General features: G+C 41.0%; 7 protein-coding genes and 1 long non-coding RNA gene across 15 annotated transcripts; 5 read left to right on the forward strand and 3 right to left on the reverse strand.

The window, feature by feature from the left end:
- The first annotated feature begins 82 nt into the window (after nucleotides 1–82).
- Nucleotides 83–2,281, forward strand: LOC135798731 (uncharacterized). Its single transcript, XM_065311660.1, has 3 exons — nucleotides 83–355; nucleotides 428–490; nucleotides 545–2,281. The coding sequence occupies exons 1-3, from the start codon at nucleotides 267–269 to the stop codon at nucleotides 2,166–2,168; spliced, it is 1,776 nt and encodes a 591-aa protein (XP_065167732.1). The 5' UTR covers nucleotides 83–266; the 3' UTR covers nucleotides 2,169–2,281.
- Nucleotides 2,282–2,387: 106 nt separating this feature from the next.
- AMPdeam (AMP deaminase) lies at nucleotides 2,388–8,509 on the forward strand. Of its 8 annotated transcripts, none has more exons than XM_065311650.1 (10): nucleotides 2,388–2,595; nucleotides 4,404–4,554; nucleotides 5,194–5,329; nucleotides 5,394–5,565; nucleotides 5,715–5,813; nucleotides 6,079–6,301; nucleotides 6,361–6,631; nucleotides 6,703–6,756; nucleotides 7,063–7,412; nucleotides 7,472–8,509. In XM_065311650.1, exons 1-10 carry the CDS (start codon nucleotides 2,403–2,405, stop codon nucleotides 8,331–8,333), a joined length of 2,511 nt encoding a protein of 836 aa, XP_065167722.1. In that variant the 5' UTR covers nucleotides 2,388–2,402; the 3' UTR covers nucleotides 8,334–8,509. The 8 variants fall into 8 exon arrangements, with proteins under 8 accessions (XP_065167722.1, XP_065167723.1, XP_065167724.1 ...); XM_065311651.1 differs by having other exon boundaries at nucleotides 5,718–5,813; XM_065311657.1 differs by lacking the exon at nucleotides 2,388–2,595 and adding an exon at nucleotides 2,700–2,839.
- Nucleotides 8,510–8,616: 107 nt separating this feature from the next.
- LOC135798730 (nose resistant to fluoxetine protein 6-like) lies at nucleotides 8,617–11,753 on the forward strand. Its single transcript, XM_065311659.1, has 9 exons — nucleotides 8,617–8,873; nucleotides 8,935–9,146; nucleotides 9,213–9,439; nucleotides 9,496–9,578; nucleotides 9,633–9,829; nucleotides 9,896–10,053; nucleotides 10,488–10,656; nucleotides 10,722–11,393; nucleotides 11,449–11,753. Exons 1-9 carry the CDS (start codon nucleotides 8,681–8,683, stop codon nucleotides 11,638–11,640), a joined length of 2,103 nt encoding a protein of 700 aa, XP_065167731.1. The 5' UTR covers nucleotides 8,617–8,680; the 3' UTR covers nucleotides 11,641–11,753.
- Nucleotides 11,754–11,816: 63 nt separating this feature from the next.
- Nucleotides 11,817–13,573, reverse strand: Rae1 (ribonucleic acid export 1). The gene is made up of 2 exons (XM_065311662.1): nucleotides 12,357–13,573; nucleotides 11,817–12,286 (listed from the first exon to the last, which is right to left on the reverse strand). The coding sequence occupies exons 1-2, from the start codon at nucleotides 12,998–13,000 to the stop codon at nucleotides 11,851–11,853; spliced, it is 1,080 nt and encodes a 359-aa protein (XP_065167734.1). The 5' UTR covers nucleotides 13,001–13,573; the 3' UTR covers nucleotides 11,817–11,850.
- Nucleotides 13,574–13,727: 154 nt separating this feature from the next.
- On the forward strand, nucleotides 13,728–14,750 carry LOC135798734 (uncharacterized). The gene is made up of 2 exons (XM_065311663.1): nucleotides 13,728–14,198; nucleotides 14,554–14,750. The coding sequence occupies exons 1-2, from the start codon at nucleotides 13,871–13,873 to the stop codon at nucleotides 14,646–14,648; spliced, it is 423 nt and encodes a 140-aa protein (XP_065167735.1). The 5' UTR covers nucleotides 13,728–13,870; the 3' UTR covers nucleotides 14,649–14,750.
- A 223-nt stretch (nucleotides 14,751–14,973) lies between these two features.
- On the reverse strand, nucleotides 14,974–16,417 carry LOC135798732 (pentatricopeptide repeat-containing protein 2, mitochondrial-like). Its single transcript, XM_065311661.1, has 2 exons — nucleotides 16,214–16,417; nucleotides 14,974–16,144 (listed from the first exon to the last, which is right to left on the reverse strand). Exons 1-2 carry the CDS (start codon nucleotides 16,308–16,310, stop codon nucleotides 15,027–15,029), a joined length of 1,215 nt encoding a protein of 404 aa, XP_065167733.1. The 5' UTR covers nucleotides 16,311–16,417; the 3' UTR covers nucleotides 14,974–15,026.
- A 4,486-nt stretch (nucleotides 16,418–20,903) lies between these two features.
- Nucleotides 20,904–22,492, reverse strand: LOC135799384 (uncharacterized). The gene is made up of 2 exons (XR_010550001.1): nucleotides 22,160–22,492; nucleotides 20,904–21,174 (listed from the first exon to the last, which is right to left on the reverse strand). It is a non-coding gene; the product is annotated as an uncharacterized lncRNA (long non-coding RNA).
- A 370-nt stretch (nucleotides 22,493–22,862) lies between these two features.
- Nucleotides 22,863–24,750, forward strand: LOC135799379 (NAD-dependent L-serine dehydrogenase). Its single transcript, XM_065312463.1, has 2 exons — nucleotides 22,863–23,036; nucleotides 23,811–24,750. Exons 1-2 carry the CDS (start codon nucleotides 22,985–22,987, stop codon nucleotides 24,704–24,706), a joined length of 948 nt encoding a protein of 315 aa, XP_065168535.1. The 5' UTR covers nucleotides 22,863–22,984; the 3' UTR covers nucleotides 24,707–24,750.
- The last annotated feature ends 103 nt before the right edge of the window (nucleotides 24,751–24,853 follow it).

The raw sequence follows: 24,853 nt of genomic DNA on the forward strand, positions 1-24,853 counted from the left end.
TGTCTTGGCACCGAGCGCTCCAATCTTGCGTGTCGTGCGTTCTGCAAAACATTCGTTTAAATGTGGGCATAATAACGCGGATATGTTGTGTTGGTCGGCGGTTATGATCGGGACAACATGTGTATCCTGCGGCTCGTACTTTGTTTGGCGCAGTTGGTGCATCGCGCTGGGCGAGTGTGAAGCAACTATTCATACCGACAACAAATAAATAATAAATTATAATGTGTGCTGTTTGACTGATAATCAAATTCAGCGCATCCGCATTTATGAAAATGTCATTTCAAAATGGCAGCCCAGCAGACGTCGAAGGATATTACCAAAAATTTCTTCAATTGCAGGAACGGTTGCGAATAAGGTAAATGCAGTGTTTCGATTTGTTTGTAGTGTACCTTGATTTGCCCGAGTGACCCTGTTTATTTGTTTGTAGTGAACAGGAGCGCTTGCAACTCGAGATGAAGTTTAACACGATGATGCAAGTTACACACGAAGAGTAAGACTGTTAATTACCGTAATTCTTTATTGTGATCATCTAATCCCTTTCTAGGGAGCAATTGTATTTTAAGCGCCTCAAGACACAGTACAGGCGATTCGTGGAGGAACACCAAAAGCGACAGGAGCGGAACACACAAATCCTGCACATGTTGGAAAACATTGAGAGTCGCGCTGCCGTTTTCGAAGCGAGATCGGCGCGATTCAAACAACTGCGTAATCAGTATCGATCGTTCTTAACTAGGATCGAGCACGAGAGCAAGGTAAAAGAAAAGGAAGCCGTATTGCCCCTGAGCACGACCTTGAACAAATTTATTGATTCTCACCACCCGAAAACGACAAGAGTGGAAATACGCGAAACTTCTAAACCGTTTTGGATGCATGACCTTGGCAATGCGGATCACTTACAAGCGCGGCCAATGATTGAACGGAATTCAATGCGCGGTGATTTCAATGCCACTCCTGCGAAGAGACAGAGTGTGGCGGTTGAAGATGATACCGACGATTCCAATACGAGTGTTATCGCTGCGCATACTGATCATCAGTTCAATGCGGAAATGAATTCGAAAAAGTCAAATTTCAGCTCCGAGGAATGTTTAAACATGGAGGATTATATCCACCCAGTAAAAGAAATACTTAATTCTAATGATATTATGCAAAATGTCGATGAGAATCAAAATTCTTTGCCAGGTATCACACTGAAGCAAGAAAATGAACTTGAAGTGTTTGAAGATGGGAAAGCAAATGAAATATCACCGTTAAAAATGGGAATGAATGAAACGGTGAACCAAGATTGCGAAGAAATTATCACAGACACGGACAAAATATTATCTCCCCCTGAAATATTACAACTCGATCTTCACGAAAACAGCGCTCCAGAGATAACTCACGACAACGAAGAGATTATATCTGCGGGTTTGGACCAGGTACAATTGAACGCACAAGTTAATGATGAAATAGAAGCGTCTACAGCGTTGGAACATATCGAGAACATTCCAAACCATGATCAATATCAATACTACGAAGAAACTGATAATCACAAACAAGGAGCAGAAGGTGAAGAATATTCAGAAAATGTATTACCACAAGCATTCAATTGTCAAACGTTAGAAGAACAAAATGTTGACTTGGGCAGTCTAAGCCAACCACCTGCTGAGCAGCACTTTGAAGAGCCAACTACTGATAACATGCAATATGGCGAATCTGATCAAGCAATTGCATACGATGACCAAAATCGCCAAGTCTACTACGACGAAAACGGTCAGCAAATGCATTACGATGAGGCGACCCAGGAATACAAGTACACCGAACAACAGTACGATGAGAATGATCAAAACTATCAATATGATACCAACATGGGTGGAGAAATGGCCGACTATCCACAGGACCAGGCAGCTACCGGCGATCCTATCGAAAATGTTTATTATGATGACGGTAATAATGAAGAAGCTGAATACGCAGGACCTGAGTTGGTCACTCAGCAATTATATAATAGTGAAGGAGCCGGTACCATTGGTGACATTGAAACAGTTGCAACAAGTCCGCAAGCAAATCTATTGGAATTATTGGACACCGAATCGGAGAGCACGCCACATCCACAGGGCGAACAAAAAGAAGCAACCGAGAGTGATTTTGAATTTAGTGCGACTAGCGATGCAGCAAACCTACCGCAATCATAAACACAATTAGCGTTTAGTAATTAAAATATATGCATATAAATAATATTTTAGAAGCATACACTTGTTTGTCGTTTGATTACACTTAAACAATAAAAGCAGAAATACTAGGGCAACAGGTTCCGTACTGGTTTGTTTCGGCCAGCAGCTGACCCGCATTGCGTTTCTCGCGACGCGACGCCGCGTCGGATTCCGCCCGTCGAGGCTCTGTGCTCTGCGGACGCGGATCGATAGAGAATGGGCGAAAACGGCGCCTCGATTCACAACACCGGCACCGACACCATCGCAACGGCCCATCCGTTCAGTTCAGCAGCTGTTTCGCCAGCGAAAGCGAGGAGGATCTCCGTTGACCCTCTCATGAGCTTCTATGCAGACGATGTGGAAGGCGATGGTCTGCTAGGCGGCACTCTGCACCAGGAAGGGCGTGACGGTGAGTGACCCTCGCTCATTAATGTTCCTTATCTGTGCTTATCTCTGTTTACTGTCACACAATTGACGTCCTGACATAGTTTTGATTTACTTCGATTATTGTCGTGCGGTGTTTGTAACGTGGGCGCTCGCGCCGCGGTGTTGTACGAAAAAGTGTGGACAAGTGCGGATGAACGAGGCTTTGCAGCGTGGCAGTACGCCGCCGATAATGAGTCAGAGAGGTATACCGAGGTACCTTGACGAAGGTAATATTCATAACACACACATAATGTAATGTAGTAGGAATGCGTGACTGAGGCGCTAGTTTAATTTTCTTCAATTCTGACAAGTTTCTGACAAGAAAGAAGAATATTAGGATGGCAAGTAAATTCTCAAAGATAACGATGCGATCGCATGTTATGGCGCGGGTGTGTGGGTGTCATGCAAAGGAAAGTGTTTGCGCTCTATTTGTCAGTGGAATTTTTTGTGCACAAGGAAATAAACTGTGGTAAGCAAAACACGAACTGCGGGCGTCTGAAATAAATTGATATTTACTTTGGGGGGACTCAAGGTAATAATGATGTGCAAATTTAAAATGTAAACAAAATAAACGTGCCGACTCACACCTCGTCGATATTGCAATTCGGATATTTTTGGCGGCGGAGTTTATTTGCGATGTCTCCGCCCCTCGGCGTATTTTAGGCACGCGTGTTTGCGCCCGATCCGAAACAAACTTAGCGTCACCGGGAAGTGCGATTATTTTTAGCCGGTGCTTTTCAATCCAACATGCGCCTCTAGGTCAGTTTAGTTGGTTAGCAGACGCACACGGCGTGAGTGCGTCAATCATCCCCTGATATTAGCGATAATGTCTCAGCGAGGCATTATCCTGTCGCGCACTCCGGACGAGACCGCCGACTTGTACGCATCCACGCCGACGTTCCTCCGACTTAACTCGTTCCTGGACGAAGGTAATGAAATCAATATTTGCGTCATAGGAATGTCAACATTTTGAAAAACGTCAGAAATCATTATTGCAATGTTTGCTGTTTTGTATCATGTTGGATTGAGATTTTACTGCAAGCATCGACAATTCTTGAGACATTTTTATCACTGCGTAATTTCAGGTATACTGTGATGATAATTTTTACAAGTAAAGGTAGAATAGAGATAAAGAGCATAGATTCTCAGCGTAGGCAGTTATAGTACACATGTAGTTCATGGTCGCGACGACGACTGGCGTGATAATCTGCTTAGTAGCAGCTTTGTTTTCATTTGCGATCCCGCCATTGCTGATTAAAAGCTTATTACGCTAGCTGTGCGTCGTAAGTCGTAAGGCAGCCACACAACCTAACACACTATTGCTCAAACAACGTTTGATGCGGTTGGACGTGCTGTAGTCCTGCGATTCGCATCGTTTGTGCAAATGTAAAACAAATAAGAAACTAATCGATGGAGAATACTGCGTCCAACAATGGCTTGTTAGACATCAACTGGACTAAGGATGATTTTGGCAACATTATACGGAAAATTTCCGAATGTAAGTAGACAGCTCGAGCGCAAATGAAAAACTTTCCACATCGTCAGCTGCAAATAATTAACACTTACGCAGAATATGATTATTTGTATTGTAACTTAATACACTTGTGTTATCTGACTTGTGAATTTTCGGATGTTTATTGTGTAAAAATACGTGTGTGAATGCGCTACGGATTAATGTTGCGACTAAAAATAGATTTCAACATTCAAGTAAACATAAATACTTGGAACAAGTTCAAAAGGTCACGCCAGCGTCAACTGTAGTGTTTTAATTGCGCTGTTGCTTGATTTCAGGCAGTGAGAGCCCGGCGTTTAGCTCCAGATATCCGGTCAACGATCTGCAGAATGATTTACCGAATGAAATTTCGGCGCCGTACGAGGTGCCGCAGTTCCCTATCGAGCAAATTGAAAAGAAACTCGCCATTCAGAGGCAAATAAATGTCAAGTGAGTATTTTCAGAACTTATAACCTGCGATAAATTGAATTATCTATAAGAAGCTTATCATAAATTCATTTGGTTGCTACCGTTAAAATTAGAAAATGTGCAACACTTAATATGCGAACCGAAGAGAGAGGTGGGGAAAACGTAGAGAGCTGCAACTGCACCGCCGGACGACTCAGGCGCGACTGAGCGCGATGCACACTGCGCGGCCATCTTTTATACATTCGGCCAACCCACAAAAAGTGGTGGGGTTGAACTAAAAATTTAGACACTTGAGCAATATAAAATTGACAAATATTTGTTTGGCCTGCAGCCATTTATTCAGCTGCTTCCTGCGCGACGAAACTAATTTGTAATGTTGAATTATTTTCGTGAGTAATGGCATTTAATTGCGTGTGGGATAAACTGAATTTTCCAATAGAAAATGGTAATTATCTTCGCATAGCATGTTGCACACTATTTGCTTTGATCGTCTTTAATGACGCCCTATATCCTAAGCAGGCCAGTTACTCGCGGTCTTCTCGATTATCAACATGTTTGGCCATGCTGAAGAATACGAAAATCAACCATATTATAAACGGTCGATATTATAAATTTAAAGTTAAATTGCTTCGGAGAATACAGGAAATTGAATTTGTTTAGGGTTTTCGAAGATCGCAAGTCTCACTACGAGCCATCCGTGGGTGCTCCCGATGATATCACCAAAGCGACTCTGGATGAACATGATTTCGTGCCTCATTTCCAACGGGTATCCATTTCAGGAGAGGATACCAGTGGGGTAATAAGTTTAACCCGACGTCGAAAGTTTCTTTAAATTTTCTACAATATACGAGTTTCTTTAGGTCCCCCTTGAAGACTTGGCACTTGCTTCTAAGTTGCTGGTAGATGCCTTACGGATTCGTCAGCGTTACATGGCCGTATCCCACCAAAGTTTCGCCGCTACCACGTCCCGTTTTCTTAACCCCGACCACGATCACGACCTGCTCCATCACGATGACAAGCAAACAATTGAAGGTACGTTACGATTAGTCGTAGATCATATAATTATGTAGTATAAATATTACTGTAGTGGTTTAGTATGCCACAAAGTGTAGCAGGATCCATTTTTGGGGTCTTTAGTTTGAACACGACGAAATGCATGATGATGTAAATGCCCCCTATAGTAGAACCGCGTGAAGACGCCGAGAGCCTTCTCGAGATCTTCGACATGGAAGATTACAGCTTATCTTCGTTGCGTGGCCGAGCTGATAGCTTTTTCGAAGGTAAAAACGCATCCGTGTCTTCACCACCACACACCACCCACAACTGTGTGCATCAGTGTGTGCGTGTGTGTACTTGATTGCGCTGCGTGTGTGTTTTCTAACACTCCACAATCAGACATTTTTAAGCAATCGATCCTGAGGCATCAATAAGCGCCTAGAGGACAGGTTGCTGAAAGCGTGTGGGGAAGGCTGTAATTAATACTTTGTTGCGTTTGTCGGGAGCGTGAATTGTAACTGGTTGAATAACAAATTGTTGTTATTTTAGAGCATCCAATTCATCCGCCGTCTGGCAGTGCGAATCCCTGGGTAGCCCCTGATGTTGAAGATGACTGCAACTACAGATTCAAATCGCATAGGGGTGTCTTTCACGTTTTTGCCAGCGATGAAGCACTTGCCGAAGATAAGCAGTGCGACTATCCTTATCCGGACTTGGATCAGTTCGTCACCGACATGAATACCATGTGTAACATGATTGCCGACGGACCATTGTAAGTATTTTTACCAAAACTTGTTCCCCACTTAAGACCTTGGCCCATTTTTTTGGCAGAAAATCATTCTGCTATCGACGACTGAGTTATCTTTCCTCTAAATTTCAACTGCACGTCCTTCTCAACGAGCTACGCGAGCTGGCTTCGCAGAAAGCAGTGCCCCATCGCGATTTCTACAACATAAGAAAGGTCGACACGCATATTCACGCCGCGTCCTGCATGAACCAGAAGCACCTACTGCGTTTTATCAAGAAGACACTCAAAAACCACGCCGACGAGGTGGTGACAAACAACAACGGCAAGAAAATGACGCTCAAGGAGGTGTTTCAAGTGAGTAATCTGCCAGCGTCGCAGCGAGCTGTGTAAACCATGTTTGTTATATCGTTGCATTTCATGATTAGATTCTAATGACTGTTTGCTATGGAAAGAAAGTTTCTTTCTTTGATTTGCTTCAGGTAAGCGCATTTTTTAAAGGCCAAATCAGTTCGGATTTCTGTAGTTCTCATTATTGCCCCCTCAACACCAATCTCCATTCATTTAAAGGCATGAATTCCATTCCAAACCATTTGCTGGAGAAATGCGCGGCTTACTAAGCATAGAATGAAAATTATTTGGTTGATGCGATGATGATGCTCACCTGAATGTGAATAATGAATAGACTCATTTCAGAGACTTCCCTCTCCTTGCTGCTGGGATACATTCAAATTTCTCACATGTGTGCCTTCCTAAATCATTTTGCGATAACACAACCTGCTTTTCAGTCGATGAATCTTACCACATACGACCTCACCGTCGACATGTTGGACGTACACGCCGATCGCAACACGTTTCATCGCTTTGATAAGTTCAACGCCAAATACAACCCCATTGGCGAAAGCAGGCTGCGAGAAGTCTTCCTTAAGACGGACAATTACCTCAACGGGAAGTACTTTGCTCGTATTATCAAGGAAGTCGCGAGTGATTTGGAGGAATCAAAGTATCAGAATGCGGAGCTACGTCTGAGCATTTACGGCAAGAGTCGCGAGGAATGGGACAAACTAGCAAAATGGGCCATCGCTTCAGATGTTTATTCTGACAACGTTAGATGGTTGATTCAGATACCTCGTTTATTGTGAGTTGCTTGTGGTGAATGATAAAATCGATATTATTGTTACTGATTGTTGATTGCAGCGATATCTTCAAATTGAACAACATGATGGAGCACTTCCAGGAGATCCTGACCAATATTTTCTTACCACTATTGGAAGTCACTGCAGTGCCATCGTCGCACCCGGAACTGCACAAATTCCTTCAGTATGTCATTGGCTTTGATTCGGTGGACGACGAAAGCAAGCCAGAGAATCCGCTCTTTGAGAAGGACATCAATTCACCGGACACATGGAGCGACACCGAGAACCCGCCGTACGCCTACTACCAATACTACATGTACGCCAACATTGCGGTGGTGAATCATTTCCGTGCCGATCGCGGCCTCAACACATTCGTGCTGCGTCCACATTGCGGTGAAGCGGGGCCTGTGCAGCACTTGGTCTGTGGTTACATGCTCTCCGAAAACATCTCACATGGTCTGTTACTGCGCAAAGTTCCCGTTTTGCAGTATCTTTATTATCTGGCACAGATTGGTATTGCCATGTCGCCACTTAGCAACAATAGCCTCTTCTTGAACTACCACCGCAACCCATTACCCGAATATCTCGCGCGCGGACTGTGTGTTTCGTTATCCACGGACGACCCGCTGCAGTTCCACTTTACCAAGGAGCCGCTTATGGAGGAGTACAGCATAGCTGCGCAAGTATGGAAGCTGTCCAGTTGTGACATGTGCGAGCTTGCGAGGAACAGCGTGCTCATGTCGGGCTTCCCACACAAGATGAAGCAGTACTGGTTGGGGCCCAACTACACCAAGGAGGGCGTCGCCGGCAACGACATCACGAGGACCAATGTGCCCGACATTCGCGTCGCCTTTCGCTACGAGACGCTCATTGACGAGCTGAACAATATCTTCAAAACCACCCATTCCAATGTGAAGGAGTGAGCTAGAAGTCGATCAGCCAGATTTATATTAATAGAACAGAGACCTGTTGATTTACGTAACTACATTTTTACATTCGTCTAACTATTTCGGTTTAAAAACACATTTATTTACATTTTTAAAGAGTTTAATGTACTTAGTGAGAAATATTAAGTAAAAAGTAAGCGTTGCAGTGATAACATATCTCCGCCTGTACCCAATTGTCCTTGAATGATTTTTGCTTTAGAATGTCGGGAATTGCAATCGGTTGAAGGACAATGGATTGTCATATAAGAGCGCTCTCCTTTCGCGAAAACTTTTATTGTTTTTTTCCACTTTGTTACGAATGCGTGCACGGGCCTAATGTCAGCATGAATTTTCCATGGATAATCGTTGTTACGTGTGTGTTGTGCAGTTATGTGGAGGGTAGTTATGACAGTTCGGACAAGATGCCATTTCCCAACTTACCAAATGCCGCACCACGTTCAGAAAACACCATTTGTCGAGAGGAGAGCCAATTGTACATCGAACACTTGAATAATATGACTTTGTGGGCACATAAAAGTAAGCAAGCACGTGAGATAAAAAAATATTTGTTGGTTTTAATCACTTGCATCCAAATCAGTGTGGGATGCCACAGCAAAATCCTCCGTCGGCGCCCTGCAGGGGGCCAACTTCCAGTTTGGTAATTTTGATGAATGCATGAGCGTATCGGGCCCTTTTCGCACGCAACATTGTTTCGTCCGCATTGAAGCCAATGTGCCTAGCGTGCATAATCGCAGTGACCCGTTTGGGATCAACTTTAATCCAAACGATCACGTTTTAAAGCGTTTATACGTAATTATTGATTACCCACGCGATTGATTACCATACTTATAACGTAAACACGTTTTTAATGCATAGAATACCGGCGATATCTCACAGCAAGCAAGAAACATCATCAACATTGGATGGTGCGTGCCAGCATCTTGCACCGCCATGGACCTGGAGCGGGCTTTAAATCAGTACCTTACTAAAACCGTGCATCCCTTCAACGCGTACAATGTCTCGTACGTGGCTAAGATTGAACAGAAGCATTGTCAGCGGGAAAAGGAAATCAATGTCCTTGACGGAGTTGACATCAGTTTTGGGTATTAAATACCAACTTAGCAAAGACCGTAAATGTTGCATTGAAATATAATTGCAGCATTCTCGTTGGCGTGCTGGTGCTGCTTGTAATTAGCGGTTCTATTTATGAAGTTAGATCATCACAGCGCGAGAATAAATCGAGTAGGTCGTGAGTGATTAACTAATGCAACAAACATAATTGATCGATATAAATAGGTTCGCTTCTGGGGCGCATCCTGTGCGCATTCTCGGCACGAAGGAGTTACGAGGATGTACAACGAGCGGACGAATCAAACGGCGCTTTAAAGGTCCTCTATGGTATTAGGACTTTTGCAATTGTGATGATAGTTACCGATCATCGATTCGGCACCTACATTTCGGGACCCATTTCCAACTTTGATTACATTGAACAGGTGAACATTACATTGACGGTCGGCTAGAGATGGAATGAAATGACATCGGCTTCTGCTTTTTCACAGGAATATAGGTCTTTATCGTCATGGTACCTCTTTCATGGCGATTTGTTCGTAGACACATTTTTTATTCTGAGTGGAATCCTGGTCACATATGGATTGCTCAAACAATACAATAAAAAAGTTATCCAGCCGGGCCTCATAATTGTGCTGCGCTACATGAGGTAGGATTAATATTCACAATAGCGAAAAATCAACTCACATGTGTTTCGACAAACATGACACGTTTGTGAAAGGTACACAGAGTAGCTGCACGTTTTAATCGTTCAAGCATTTTGATATTCAAGGGCAAACTGTTGCAGTTTCAGTTTTAATTTATTTACCGGGTTGAAATTAGTCATATGGTGAATTGTTTACTGTCTGTTCTATTAGATGCAATTAATTCTGAATTTATCGATGAGCAAAAGTCTAACACCCATACAACTAGTAATTAATGCACACGTACTCGACGTTCACTTGGCACCTCATGTTGCTACTTAATGCCGCTCCGATTTCCTCTCACTTATCTCATTAAGGCGATTGATTACAAATGTCATATAGTGTGTATTATTTCAAGGACGCATTGTAATTACAATTGTTAAATGTTAATTTCTTTCAGATTAACTCCAGTTTACGCATTCGTCGTATTTTTTTGGTCCAGCATCTTCCGGCACATCGGGTCGGGGCCATTTTGGAATTTTGTTGTACCGAAAGAGGTGCAAGATTGTCGAAAATACTGGTGGTCTAATTTGTTATATATCAGCAACTATGTTGGGGGACCGGATATGGTAAACACTAAACTAGATGTATTATTGCATTGAATGTTTAAACTTATTGTTTTGTTTAATTACAGTGCATGATTCACTCCTGGTATCTGCCTTGCGACTTCCATTACTTTATTATAGCGATTTTTGTCGTCAGAGTGCTTCACAACAACAAAAAACTTGGCCAGATTCTTCTGGGTCTACTCTATTTCATTTCTGTGTTGGTACCATTTGTAATAACAATAGTATATCGAAGACCAGGCGTGCTCCACTTTTATCCAGCAGTGTTTCTGGTCGACCCTAAAAGCAACCTCGACTTCCACCTCACCTACATCAAGACGCACACGCGAGCCTCCACATACATTCTTGGCATGTTCGGTGGGTACGCATTCTATAAACTGAAAGATAAGGACTTCAAAATGTCGGCGGTGCAGTCACACTTGCTCACACTGCTTTCACTGGTATGCCTTTTCTTCGGCATGGCAAGCGGCGCGGTGTTTTACAACCCCTACCACGAATACAATGTGATTGAAGCGGCGTTCTATACCTCACTGCATAGAAGTGTCTGGGCTTGTGGAACCATTGGAATAATCTTTGTCGCCTCATATGGGCACGCCACATGGATATACAAAACTCTCGCATGGTCGCCCTGCATTGTCCTGGGAAATCTAGTTTATGGCGTTTATTTGGTTCACATGTTATTTCAATTGCGAGCGGTTGGAATGGCGTCAAGTCCAAGAACTTTTAGTTACTTCACGACGGTAGGGAAAGCCCAATTGCCAATCAATTTCAATTAAACTAAATATATATTTGTAGTTTTCCTACGCAGTCAGCGACGTAGTGCTGTCCTTCATCCTGAGTTTTCTCATTTTCGTAGCTATTGAGAATCCGTTCAGGAAGATTATTAAAGTGCTGCTCTTTCCAGTGCGTGACAACAAAACGCACTCAACCAAAGACTCGATTGAAGTTCCTGAACATTTCGGTAGTGTGCGCACGAGTCGTTTGTGAATATACGCAAAAAAGTGTGAGCCAGTTCTCAGCTGGACACTAACAAAGACTGACAATTGCGAAATAATTCTTTTCAAGGCCGTAACGTAAAAATAAAAGGATTTTTTAAGGTATTTTCTACTTTTTACGGATCGCCGCACGCATCTTCATATCATTACTAATAAAACTAAACATAATGATGACCATATTCATTTTTATTTACTGCGCAAATTATGACGATGATCTGGGCTTCAGCTCATCAAAACAAGCCCGCAAGAAAATGTTGTTCTTTTTGAGCGGATTATAGAAATCGTGCCCCTTACTCCAATCATAGCTCACAGCATAGGCGAATATCTGCCCATTGTGATTGAATGCACATCGCGAAATCGGCTGCTCCATTGCCTCAGACGGCTTGAGCTTGGTCCTTGCATCCTTATCCCAGAAGCTAAAGGTCCCATCCGACCCCACCGTAGCCAACGTGCCGTGCACCGGATGAAATGCAATATCATTCACCGCATAAATATCTTGGTATCCATTTGGTGCACCGTTAGATCGGTGGCACTTGAATGTGAAGTTGTCTTTGGGATTTGGAGGATTAACATACTGAATAGCAACACGACCTTCAACTGATCCCAGGGCATAACCTGTGGGCGCCTTCTTCTTATCTCTGTTTCAAGATACAAGCAAATTAAAACATACTTTCTAAGCAATATTTGGCAATTATCATATTTCCCTACCTGAAAATAGCCACACATCTATGCTGATATTTAAGTGGACTCTCAGTTTTTTTAAATTCTTTTGGTTGCCCCTCCAGTTGATAGATAATGATGTGTCTTCCAGCAGTACTCACCACTGCCATTGGATAATCTACATCAGCACAGTAGCACCTTTCTGGCAGATTAATAGTGAGAATCGGGTTGGGCGAACGCGTATCCCAGAATTTCAAAGTCTTATCCCATGAGCCAGTCATAAGACATGAGTAATTGGGTGCTTTGATCCAATGGCATGTTTTTATGGGCGCGTCATGCGCAGCTACCTGCAGCAGTTGATTACTGCCCAAGTCCCATACCTTGGCTTGCTTATCACATCCTGCCATAAACACTTTGGTGCCATCATCACTCCAGCACACATCCAGCACTGGACCGCCACAGGTTTGCAATGATTTCGGGACTGTTTTCCCGCTCTGTTCCACCTCCCAGCAACGCACGTTGTTGTCCCAACTTCCGGCAATCAGGAAGTTTTGCGGCAGAGTGCTTGGTGAAAACGATAAACAACTCACCGAATCGTCCGGTGGCGATATTACTTCGTAATCCTTCATTGGGTTCGAGTTTGGGGTGGTTGTGGTTGCACCAAACGTGCCCAGCGTTGTAGATTTAAACATCTTCCTTCCTTCTTATTTTATTTAATTATTTGATGCTTACTTTGAATCAAACACATTTAAAATACGAGCGAAAAGTTTTGAGGTTATTTGTATGCAACACAAAAACACACCTGCATAAAATGCTTTTGTGCACTACAGGTTGCATATAGTTGCATCCATAGCAGACGCTTTCAGATCAAATTCAAAGTATACACAAACATAATTACGAATTTTTCTAGAAAATAGCAAATACTAATGCAAATTGTAATTATTTAAATAGTGCACTGTGGTATAAAACAACCCAAGTAGGTATATAGTAATGGGATTGTGCCTAACTATACGCACGCGCACGGAGTAAATTGATCCAAGGGTGCACTGGTGTAGACTGTGGGCAAATTCCTGCCCTCCTATACAAAGAATATAAATTTCATCATCCACATCATTCAACTACCTGCTAAGGTGCCAAGGTGCCCCCAAAACACACATAATGGTCGACTTAAGCAGCGCCACACAGGACGGCCCCATCGAGCACGGCTTTTCCAATAGCGTTTTCGTCCTTCCCGCATTAATCATCATCACGCTCGCTGGTACATAATCCTGATTATAACTATTTAAATGTTGTAACACACCTACAACCATAACATCCGCATGCACCTTAGTTTTAGGCCGATACTTTCATCGGCTTTATAAAACTTGTTGAAGTAGCATTATCACGCAATCACAGCGAGCGGCATAAAAACGTTTCGAGTCAGCATTAAATTGTCACATCGTATGCTTATAGATAACCGATTCCTGCTACTAATCAAATCGACGTAACATTACTTGTATAACTAGTAAAACCTTCAATCAACGCCTAACCGCTCGTCAGTTATCATACGCTTGTCGTACAAAATGGACGGAATGGATTTACTGCAGGGGGTGCAGGACGCAGACAGTGAGGGTGCCATGCCCGAATTACCCCCCGATATGGGTCAATTCAAAATGCCTAGCTTGGAGCAAATGGTACACCTCTTAGAAAAGATGGACATCCCGGAGGAGGAAAAAGCTAAAATCATGGAGGGATTCACTAACAAAGCGGACGTTTTAGCCAAACTAGCAGGCCAGGGCGCAGGCAGAATCAACGATGCGATGAGCCACAACCGCGGCATCTTCGACCCTTATTCAGGGGGATCGTACTATCTGCTCTTGCTCATGCTTTCCATTATCGTTATGATTTTCGGTGAGTTGTTTGTTTTTGTTTGCGTGCGTGTTATGGCCTCGCTGCGCTTATGTGTTATCAGTTATCACTTTAACACGTTGCCGGCCAACGTGTAACAACGCGATGTAACCGCAACATGTGTCTCACTCGTTGTACATTGCTAGAAATATAGAAACACATAAAAAGATGGAAGTGAATATCGGGAAGACAGAGTCTAGCACCGTGAATATGTTTATATTTATGATCGCCCTCGTTGTGATTAGTGGTGTGCTAGGTAAATGGAATTATTTTTGCAAACTTGTTACATCTGTAACCATCTGGAAGTAGGATAAATATTTCCTGTGCACTTTAATTTTCTTTTCCTTTCTTTGCACAGCATTCTTCGGCTACAAGCTGTACAAATCCCTGACTGATAAGGAACGCAAACGAGAAGAAAAACGTAAACTGAAGCAGATGAAAAAGAAGAAATAACGCATCGTAACAAGTCTTAACTTGCGCCGACTCTTCCAAAGTGTTTAATTTAAGAGAAATCTATCCTTGTTTCATATGTTATAATAAAATACCAATAATTCACTTGTGTGCATTACTCACTTGACTCGTGGATTGTGATTAGATTAAGTTATCAGAAAATTTCGCACTCATTTTAGCGCATATTCAGTCTCACCGGGAACGGTACTAGTAAGTACATTTAGTAATAAAATAATAGAGCAAGTAAATTTCAAAAAGATGCTGTGAACCTCGATAAAGATACCAAGGATAACCGAAAAGGGAGATGAGAAGACAAGAAATGACAAGATTAAAAAGGACTGACTCGTTTTAGTCTTAAATATTAATATGAACAAATAATTATTAACTCATTTCGGATAGACCCGGTCGCTGCTGCTTCCTCATCTGCTGACCATCATCTCTTTCATACCTATTGTAGCGATAATTGCCTTGATTACTTCTTTGATTGTAACTGTTATGTCGATTTGTGAACTGTCGATTATTCTCCGTTAAAAACGGAGGTGGTTTGATCTCCTCACACAGCTGCTTATCTAAACTACCTTCATGTATATGCCCCTGTTCAGTAAAATATTTCTCAATTCTGTTTAATTCTTGCAGTAAGCTGGCGTTGCCGCTCTTCTCCACAGCAGCATGCACTTCTTCAATCACCTCTCTGTTGAATGTCTGTTTAACATTGCCTTCCCCTTCAAGTACACTCTTGAGTAAATTCACAGTTTCATCCAGACGACCAATACGTGTCAACGCAATTGCTTTGAGATTCCTCACTGTGGTATAATTCTGATTCTTTGTGTTAGCTAGAATTTCTATGCAAGCCTCTGGCTGGTTGTGATTCACAGCCAGCGCAGCACAAAATGTCGTCGCGCGTCGCATTGGAAAATGACCTGCATCTTTAAGACAATTCCACACACTCAAAGCATATTTACAACTGTCTGCTGTGTTTAGTTTGTAGCATGCTGCCATAAGCAAAACTATAATGTTTCTTGGGTATTTGGTGCCCTCAATCTGCCTGGATTGTATCTTCTCATATGTAGTCAACATCTCTTTGTACATTTTATGCTCATATAACAAATCTAAGAGCAACTGATAGGTGATGAGTTGCTCAAAAAATCCTTCTAGTTTTGGTGAATTAAAACATTCTAGAGCAATAGCAGGTTTCTGCAAATGGTGCAACATTCTCATGACCACTGGCCCAAACACAAAATTGCCAAACCTGAGTTGTTTGTTTTGCTCATTGAATTTGTTCATCATTTGTATGATTAATGTTATATCATCTTCAGTGGCCAGGTGTATCATGTTCTTCAAATCTTCAGTAAAGATCATGTTCTTGGAGTTTTCAGATGCATATTCTTCCATTTTGATCCGGAACTTCTCAGAGATGTTTCCCAATTGTGCATCAGTTCTAGCTCTCTGCTGGATATAAGCATCAATGCCTAGTGTGACTGGGGAATATAATGTCCGCACTACAAAGACGAAGTTAACAGAGAATTTATATTTGAATAAATATCACTAGTGTCACTGAATGTACTTACCTTGTAATAATGGTTTAGATGGCCATATCAAACACTTTAATGTAGTTTTCGCAGCAAATGCAGATAACACTTTGTAGGTTTGAAATACATGTGCCATTGCAACTTTTCAATTAATTTTATTCTAAAGTATTGAAAATTTTGCCGTTTCGCATGTGACAAACCTAACCACAAACTTAGAAATTTAGTTACCATTAGTAACTTTGATGTAACTCAACGACAGGGGTACCCCTGACTATGCGTCGTTTAGCCGCATAAACAAATTCAAATTTTTAGTTGGACGTGATGCGGAAAAATAAACATGAAATAATATTGTGCTGTTTGTGGATATCTGTGTATGAATAGTATTTTTTTGTGCACATTTGATTAAGATTTGTGAGCTTAATCGCTTTAATATTCTCTATTACTTTCACATACTTTATAAATGGACGCAGGGCCAAATGGATCACGACAAATTCACCCGCGGTGAGATGAACGACGGCAAATTCACCCACGGTGAAGTGGACAACAGCAAGTTCACCCGCGGTGAAATGGACGACGGCAAATTCACCCACGGTGAAGTGGACAACGGCAAGTTCACCCGCGGTGAAATGGGCGACGGCAAGTTCACCCGCGGTGAAATGGACGAAGGCAAATTCACCCACGGTGAAGTGGATGGCGGCAAATTCACCCGCGGTGAAATGGACGTCGGCAAATTCGCCCGCAGTGAAACGGACTATGGCAAATTCACCTGCGGTAAAATGGGCGGGGGCACTTTATTCAGTTTTGGAGCAGAAAAAAAGTTTTTAGTAGCCTATATTGTAGAGAATCCTTCAAGGATCAAGAATTTGCCGTCTTTTCTTTTCTAGCCCTTTTAGTTTAGGAGTTATTAGCGTTTAAAATTTTATTGTAATTTCAAAGGAAACAAATTTAACAAAAAAGATCGGCCCTGTTCTTCGGCCGAAAATATCTTTTTGAGTTTTGCACCGCCATTTTATAGTTTAAGAGACGCTCTATACAACACATGCCATTTTAATCCGCTAAACATTCGGGAAGTGCCCTAAAATGCCCTTCAAACATTGGCCTTTTTTGGAAATTTTGAAAACATGCTGTGGAAAACACCCTGTATCTCCCAAACTATTACACTTTTTTGGTGTTTTTCAACGCCATTTTATAGTTTAGGAGACGCTCTATACAACACATGCCATATTAATGCACTAAACGTTGTGGAAGTGCCCTAAAATGCCCTTCAAACATTGGCCTTTTTTGGAAATTTTGAAAACATGCTGTGGAAAACACACTGTATCTCCCAAACTATTACACTTTTTTGGTGTTTTTCAACGCCATTTTATAGTTTAGGAGACGCTCTATACAACACATGCCATTTTAATCCGCTAAACATTCGGGAAGTGCCCTAAAATGCCCTTCAAACATTGGCCTTTTTTGGAAATTTTGAAAACATGCTCTGGAAAACACCCTGTATCTTCCAAACTATTACACTTTTTTGGTGTTTTTCAACGCCATTTTATAGTTTAAGAGACGCTCTATACAACACATGCCATTTTAATCCGCTAAACATTCGGGAAGTGCCCTAAAATGCCCTTCAAACATTGGCTTTTTTTGGAAAATTTGAAAACATGCTGTGGAAAACACCCTGTATCTCCCAAACTATTGCATTTTTTTGGAGTTTGTCACCGCCATTTTGTAGTTTAAGAGACGCTCGACACAATACATGCCATATTAATGCGCTAAACGTTCTGGAAGTGCCCTAAAATGCCCTTCAAACATTGGCCTTTTTTGGAAATTTTGAAAACATGCTGTGGAAAACACCCTGTATCTCCCAAACTATTGCACTTTTTTGGTGTTTTTCATCGCCATTTTGTAGTTTAAGAGACGCTCGACACAATACAGGCCATATTAATGCGCTAAACGTTCTGGAAGTGCCCTAAAATGCCCTTCAAACATTGGCCTTTTTTGGAAATTTTGAAAACATGCTGTGGAAAACATCCTGTATCTCCCAAACTATTACCCTTTTTTGGTGTTTTTCAACGTCATTTTATAGTTTAAGAGACGCTCTATACAACACATGCCATTTTAATCCGCTAAACATTCGGGAAGTGCCCTAAAATGACCTTCAAAAATTGCTATTTTTTTACGTTTTTTTTAATTTTTTGGGTCGTCAAGCAGGGACAAATTTTTATTCCAACATTCTTTTTTCTGCAAAACTTGAAATAATTTATACATTTTTGTCTGAAGAACAGGGTCGAACTTTTTAAGTTAAAATATTTTTGGCCGAAGAACAGGGCCGAACTTTTTGTGTTAAAATTTTTTGGGTCGAAGAACAGGGCCGAACTTTTAAAGTTAAAATTTTTACGGCCGAAGAACAGGGCCGAACTTTTTAAGTTAAAATTTTTTGGCCGAAGATCATTTTTTCCAGCGAAATCAAAATAAAACTTTAATCGCTAATAACTCCTGAACTAAAAGGGCTAGAAGGGAACGGACGGCAGATTCTTGACCCTTGAAGGATTCTCTACAATATAGGCTATTAAAAACAGCCCTTTTTTTTCGCCTCAAAACTGGAAAAAGTGCAAAGAGGTACCTCTTATAGGTTTTTTGATTTTTGAAAAAATCAAACTAAACACGCTATTCTGTAAAGAACCCTTTAAGGATTAAGGGCCTGAAGTCCGTTTTGTTCTAGCCCTTTTAGTTTCCGAGATAATCGCAATTAAAAACTTTAAACGCTAATAACTCGAGAACTAAAAGGGCTAGAACAGAACGGACTTCAGGCCCTTAATCCTTAAAGGGTTCTTTACAGGATAGCGTGTTTAGTTTGATTTTTTCAAAAATCAAAAAACCTATAAGAGGTACCTCTTTGCACTTTTCCCAGTTTTGAGGCGAAAAAAAAGGCTGTTTTTAATAGCCTATATTGTAGAGAATCCTTCAAGGGTCAAGAATCTGCCGTCCGTTCCCTTCTAGCCCTTTTAGTTCAGGAGTTATTAGCGTTTAAAGTTTTATTTTGATTTCGCTGGAAAAAATGATCTTTGGCCAAAAAATTTTAACTTTAAAAGTTCGGCCCTGTTCTTCGGCCGAAAAAATTTTAACTTTAAAAGTTCGGCCCTGTTCTTCGACCCAAAAAATTTTAACACAAAAAGTTCGGCCCTGTTCTTCGGCCAAAAAAATTTTAACTTAAAAAGTTCGACCCTGTTCTTCAGACAAAAATGTATAAATTATTTCAAGTTTTGCAGAAAAAAGAATGTTGGAATAAAAATTTGTCCCTGCTTCAGGACCAAAAAAATTTAAAAAAACGTAAAAAAATAGCAATTTTTGAAGGGCATTTTGGGGCACTTCCCGAATGTTTAGCGTATTAAAATGGCATGTGTTGTATAGAGCGTCTCCTAAACTATAAAATGGCGTTGAAAAGCACCAAAAAGTGCAATAGTTTGGGAGATACAGGGTGTTTTCCACAGCATGTTTTCAAAATTTCCAAAAAAGGTCAATTTTTGAAGGGCATTTTAGGGCACTTCCCGAATGTTTAGCGCATTAATATGGCATGTGTTGTGTAGAGCGTCTCTTTAACTACAAAATGGTGGTGAAAAACATAAAAAAAGTGCTATAGTTTGGGAGATACAGGGTGTTTTCCACAGCATGATTTCAAATTTTCCAAGAAAGGCCAATGTTTGAAGGGCATTTTAGGGCACTTCCCGAATGTTTAGCGGATTAAAATGGCATGTGTTGTGTAGAGCGTCTCTTTAACTACAAAATGGCGTTGAAAAACACCAAAAAAGTGCAATAGTTTGGGAGATACAGGGTGTTTTCCACAGCATGTTTTCAAATTTTCCAATAAAGGCCAATGTTTGAAGGGCATTTTAGGGCACTTCCCGAATGTTTAGCGGATTAAAATGGCATGTGTTGTGTAGAGCGTCTCTTTAACTACAAAATGGTGGTGAAAAACACCAAAAAAGTGCTATAGTTTGGGAGATACAGGGTGTTTTCCACAGCATGTTTTCAAATTTTCCAAAAAAAGCCAATGTTTGAAGGGCATTTTAGGGCACTTCCCGAATGTTTAGCGGATTAAAATGGCATGTGTTGTGTAGAACGTCTCCTAAACTATAAAATGGCGTTGAAAAACACCAAAAAAGTGCCATAGTTTGGGAGATACAGGGTGTTTTCCACAGCATGTTTTCAAAATTTCCAAAAAAGGTCAATGTTTGAAGGGCATTTTAGGGCACTTCCCGAATGTTTAGCGGATTAAAATGGCATGTGTTGCGTAGAGCGTCTCTTTAACTACAAAATGGCGTTGAAAAACACCAAAAAAGTGCAATAGTTTGGGAGATACAGGGTGTTTTCCACAGCATGTTTTCAAAATTACATAAAATTGCCATCTTTTAAAGGGCATTTTAAGGTACTTTCGTTAAGACCAGCGTTAACATCTTCAGTAACACATATAATCACGTTAATTTTTTTCAATAAATATAGTTAAATATATACAATAAATTAATATGGATTACGTATACAACATCAAAGAAAATAAAACTACCAACAGTATTGGTATTTTTTGAGCGTTAAATAAGAGAAGTTTGGTGCAATGTTAGCACAACTCGTTACAACCTGGACACCTTAAAATATTCGATTGTGGTTACCTGGTGAGAACAAAAACTCACTCATAGGAACATATCACGGGAAAATCGGAAACATGTTAAATAAATATCAGAACATTAATAAATTTCTATATTATATAACACAAAATACATCTTGAAATTTCATGGCATATAGATAAATATACAGAAACGTGACTTATTTAAATAAGCGCAATAGACGTCCATGGTTCATTTATGCAGATCGGTAACCCGCCCATAAAGAGAGCAACTCCATGACAGTGAATTTAAAAGCTGTACTGTCGACAGATAGCTCTCTTTATTTTCGAATTACGCGTTGGAGGATTTTTCCCATTTGCTGCATGAACTGGGATAATGATCGAACCAATCCTGTAATATGCGGACAAATTAAAAACGAATAGGTATCTTATGGATGCATTTCGAAAACTTCGCCCGCGACGGTTTACCATATAAATAAATATATAAGCTACACGCTAAACCTGCCCGGCGTCCGTGTTATCACTGGCCAAGTTATTACCGTTATCATTGTGTCGCGTGTTTTCCACATTAGTACATTTTGATAACGCGCCGCAATTGTTTCGCAAGATTCGAGGTATACGGTGACGCAAACACGATGTTTGAATTAGAATTTTCAGATTCGTTGATTAAACAGATCCTGGGCCTTATCACAGCCTTGTTGTTTGCACTTTATACTCGTTTGTTCAAACACACACGAAATTATACCACCGCTTGAACCGAAGCTGCTTTTTCAGCGACTTCGAAAATGAAACTAATTGTCAGAGTAAACAAACGGTGCGCGGCGAAGGCAGGTGAAATCGTGTGGTAATTATGCAGGTACGCCATGTACACACACACACGACACGCACACAAACGCACACTTTTCCACTGAGATACGCCCTGTACTAGTTTAAACACAAATCGAAACTGATTAACACTTTGGCAGCCGGTATTGTGCACTTGTTATTGCTTCGAGGAGCATTTGGCGACTTAAATCACGAGTGCACTCTGTACATGTATGAATGACGAGGAGATCGATTCCATTATTTATTGATTGGGAATTTGTTTTTCTCGGCGAATGCGCGCGCCTTTTGCACTTTGCAGGTATACAACACACCGGGGTACCGGGCAACGGCGTTATCAAATTTAATTGTAAATAAAATGCGGCGATAAACCGTGCGACGCGAGCTTATCGTGTTCGTGTTTTATGTGCGCGCTCGTCGCATTATTTAAAATACTGCAGAATTCTAAAGGTATTTCTTCAAATGTATTTCCATATTTTAACTGATTATTGTACCGCCATTTTGACTTAGTTTTTGCTTGAGAAATGATTTCTAACAGTATAGTATTAACATACCTCTTTGTTGATTTGCAGGGCGTTGTTTATCGATCAGTACCCAGTTTTGCACCTCGGGTTTTCACTGTGCTGTGCTCTGGTCTCTGCAGGATTTGAAAGAAGAGTGACCTGCGCTGAACAATTGCTGCGAGTCGTATGCGCTACCTGTACGACACGTAGGCGACTTATATATCACCTCAGTGCCGGTGACTTCACGCATTCTTATCACTTATACATTTTTATGTAATGCGTGCGTTTGTTTGCGTCTAACATTGCAGCGCTGCCGAGTAAATCTGTGATGAAATACCGGGTGCATTTTAATTGGTCGACCTGACTCGCATTCAGCTCACGATTTTTAACCGTGCCGATGTTAATTAAGCTTAAATACAGAAAGAAACTGGGCACTGTGTAGAAGCATTGTTTAATTGAGCAAAGATAAAGATTACAAATCATGCTTATCATGTGGCATGCCATAAAACACGCACTTTGTTTATATAAATTATCTCATTCTAATTGTAAATCCTAATTTAAATATTTGATTTTATAACAATTTAATTAAGCGACCTCCAAAACTTGTTTACTTCATACTTTATGTGTTGAACAATAAAAATTTTCGGAATTCAAAAAGTCAAAGCAGTATAGGCAACTCAAAATACAGCAAACAAGTCTACGTGCAAAAGTAACTCCGCATTGAAAACACGGATTGTTGGACGCATGTTACTATCCATTTTCAACTCAACTGGCGGCTGTCGGTCGCCGTGCTTTGTGCTTATCAGTTTGCCTATAGATCTTGCCGGCGCCAGTTGTGCCATTTTTTGCTCACATTAAAACATAAATACAAACAAGATGTTCAAGAAAACTGTCTTCATGCTTGTCCGTAGCGACTTGCTCGCTCAAAGTACGTACAATATACTTAAGTTAAGTTAAAACGCTCATAATCAAAGCTGATTTACTTGTCTCTTTAAGTGGGATAATAATAGGAATAATAGAACGATTTTCATGTGTTTATGGGTACTTTAAAAAGGAGAAGAACGCAAAGGAAGCGACTTAACTTAAGTCAAGAGGGCCGCTAGTTTAATAACGGTTATTTTGGTGCTTTGCCGTTAAGTATTTTACGCGTGTTACGTTGTCTTTACTCGCGCCTTCCTGATTACCTTGAAAAGTTAAACGCGTTTTGCTTTCCACACGTACAAACACACGCAGCTAAATTTATTCAGCAGAACTGAACCTAACTTGTATAGATATTGAAATTTGATGGAGTTGATTCTAATAATACTTTTTTTAACTTTTATGTGGTTAGAAGTACGTCCACGCAAATTTACGCGTTCCTATCGAATTTTATGACCTTCTTTCTATTGTTACTAATCATGGTCGAGGAATTAAATGCAAAAAAGAATTTCACCTAAAACTGTTAGCGACCGTAATCTTTATATAATTTGATTATGTAATAATCGCCTGATGTCACCTTGGAAATAAATCCGTTCTCTGATAAGACCTGACAAGTTTTAATAACAGAGCAATTGAGTCTGACGAGCGCAAACAGCGCAAATGATGCAGTATTATTGATCATGTGTTTGTTTAGATATCGTTTAGAACATAATAAACATATATGCCTAACAAACAGTATTTGCTTATAATGATAATACTGATTTTTTTTCTCACTTTTATCTAGATCGCGCTATGTCCAATGTTGGCTTCATTGGCATGGGCAATATGGGTGCCAAGATGGCGACCAACATGATCAAAAAGGGCTCGAAACTAAAGGTGTTTGATGTTGTTGAGAGTGCCGCCAAGAGCGTGGCAGGCGCGACTGTATGTAAAACTCCACAGGAGGCGGCAACTGATGTAGATGTTGTGTTCACCATGCTTCCCGATGGTCACGTTGTAAAAGATACTGTCCTACGGGCCGACGGCATCACAAAAGGCATTAAAAAAGGTGCTTTAATGATTGATTGCTCTACAATCGAACCAAAACACGCACAGGAATTGTCCGCCATTGCTAAGGACAACGGATACAGATTTATTGACTGCCCTGTTTCCGGTGGTGTAACTGGTGCCGCAGCCGCCACTCTGACCTATATGATTGGTGGTTCAAAAGACGATGTTGAGACTGCCAGGCCATATCTATTACAAGCCGGAGCCAAAATATTCCACTGCGGAGGACCTGGTGCGGGCCAGATCGCTAAACTCTGCAATAACTTGATTCTTGGTGTCACAATGGCCGGTACTGCAGAGTCCTTCAATATGGGTATTCGCGCTGGTCTCGATCCCAAGGTACTTACCGATATTATTAACGTTTCTACTGGCCGTTCCTGGTCGTCGGAGACTTACAATCCAGTGCCCGATATATTACCCAATGTGCCATCCAGTAATAAGTATGATGGCGGTTTCATGGTCAAACTGATCGCGAAGGATTTGGGACTTGCGGAAGCTGCTGCGGTATCAGTGAATAGTCCATTGCCAATGACTGCGGCTGTGCATCAATTGTATAGGGCAATGATGAATCATGGGCTCGGCGATAAGGATTTCTCTGTTATTTATCAGTTTTTGCAAGGGAAGAAACCTTGAATCAAGGAAGCAAAATAAACTATGTTTAACTATGCCTGTAACAAGTGATTCTAATATGAATTTTATTTAATTCCCTGAAACGTTTCCCTAACTATGCTGATTCAAATTCAGTAAAATTTAAATATTACTTTGCTAGATTTTTTATCA

The sequence above is a fragment of the Atheta coriaria genome, unplaced genomic scaffold (assembly GCF_025399875.1).
Source record: "Atheta coriaria isolate IRGN ID8LTWV9N9 unplaced genomic scaffold, Caltech_Dcor_3.1 hic_scaffold_9_pilon, whole genome shotgun sequence".
NCBI lineage: Eukaryota > Metazoa > Arthropoda > Insecta > Coleoptera > Staphylinidae > Dalotia > Dalotia coriaria.

Coding starts and splice junctions, on each gene's coding strand:
- LOC135798732 (XM_065311661.1), bottom strand. CDS start 16,310: ATGGCACATGTATTTCAAACCTACAAAGTGTTATCTGCATTTGCTGCG. Junction 16,145..16,213: donor ATCTAAACCATTATTACAAG/GTAAGTACATTC, acceptor TCGTCTTTGTAG/TGCGGACATTATATTCCCCA.
- LOC135799379 (XM_065312463.1), top strand. CDS start 22,985: ATGTTCAAGAAAACTGTCTTCATGCTTGTCCGTAGCGACTTGCTCGCT. Junction 23,037..23,810: donor TAGCGACTTGCTCGCTCAAA/GTACGTACAATA, acceptor ACTTTTATCTAG/ATCGCGCTATGTCCAATGTT.
- Rae1 (XM_065311662.1), bottom strand. CDS start 13,000: ATGTTTAAATCTACAACGCTGGGCACGTTTGGTGCAACCACAACCACC. Junction 12,287..12,356: donor AGATGTGTGGCTATTTTCAG/GTAGGGAAATAT, acceptor ATCTTGAAACAG/AGATAAGAAGAAGGCGCCCA.
- LOC135798730 (XM_065311659.1), top strand. CDS start 8,681: ATGAATTTTCCATGGATAATCGTTGTTACGTGTGTGTTGTGCAGTTAT. Junction 10,054..10,487: donor ATTGTGCTGCGCTACATGAG/GTAGGATTAATA, acceptor AATTTCTTTCAG/ATTAACTCCAGTTTACGCAT. Junction 11,394..11,448: donor CTTTTAGTTACTTCACGACG/GTAGGGAAAGCC, acceptor ATATATTTGTAG/TTTTCCTACGCAGTCAGCGA.
- AMPdeam (XM_065311650.1), top strand. CDS start 2,403: ATGGGCGAAAACGGCGCCTCGATTCACAACACCGGCACCGACACCATC. Junction 5,566..5,714: donor TGACAAGCAAACAATTGAAG/GTACGTTACGAT, acceptor TGCCCCCTATAG/TAGAACCGCGTGAAGACGCC. Junction 6,757..7,062: donor CTTTCTTTGATTTGCTTCAG/GTAAGCGCATTT, acceptor CCTGCTTTTCAG/TCGATGAATCTTACCACATA.
- LOC135798731 (XM_065311660.1), top strand. CDS start 267: ATGAAAATGTCATTTCAAAATGGCAGCCCAGCAGACGTCGAAGGATAT. Junction 356..427: donor CAGGAACGGTTGCGAATAAG/GTAAATGCAGTG, acceptor ATTTGTTTGTAG/TGAACAGGAGCGCTTGCAAC. Junction 491..544: donor ATGCAAGTTACACACGAAGA/GTAAGACTGTTA, acceptor ATCCCTTTCTAG/GGAGCAATTGTATTTTAAGC.
- LOC135798734 (XM_065311663.1), top strand. CDS start 13,871: ATGGACGGAATGGATTTACTGCAGGGGGTGCAGGACGCAGACAGTGAG. Junction 14,199..14,553: donor CATTATCGTTATGATTTTCG/GTGAGTTGTTTG, acceptor TTCTTTGCACAG/CATTCTTCGGCTACAAGCTG.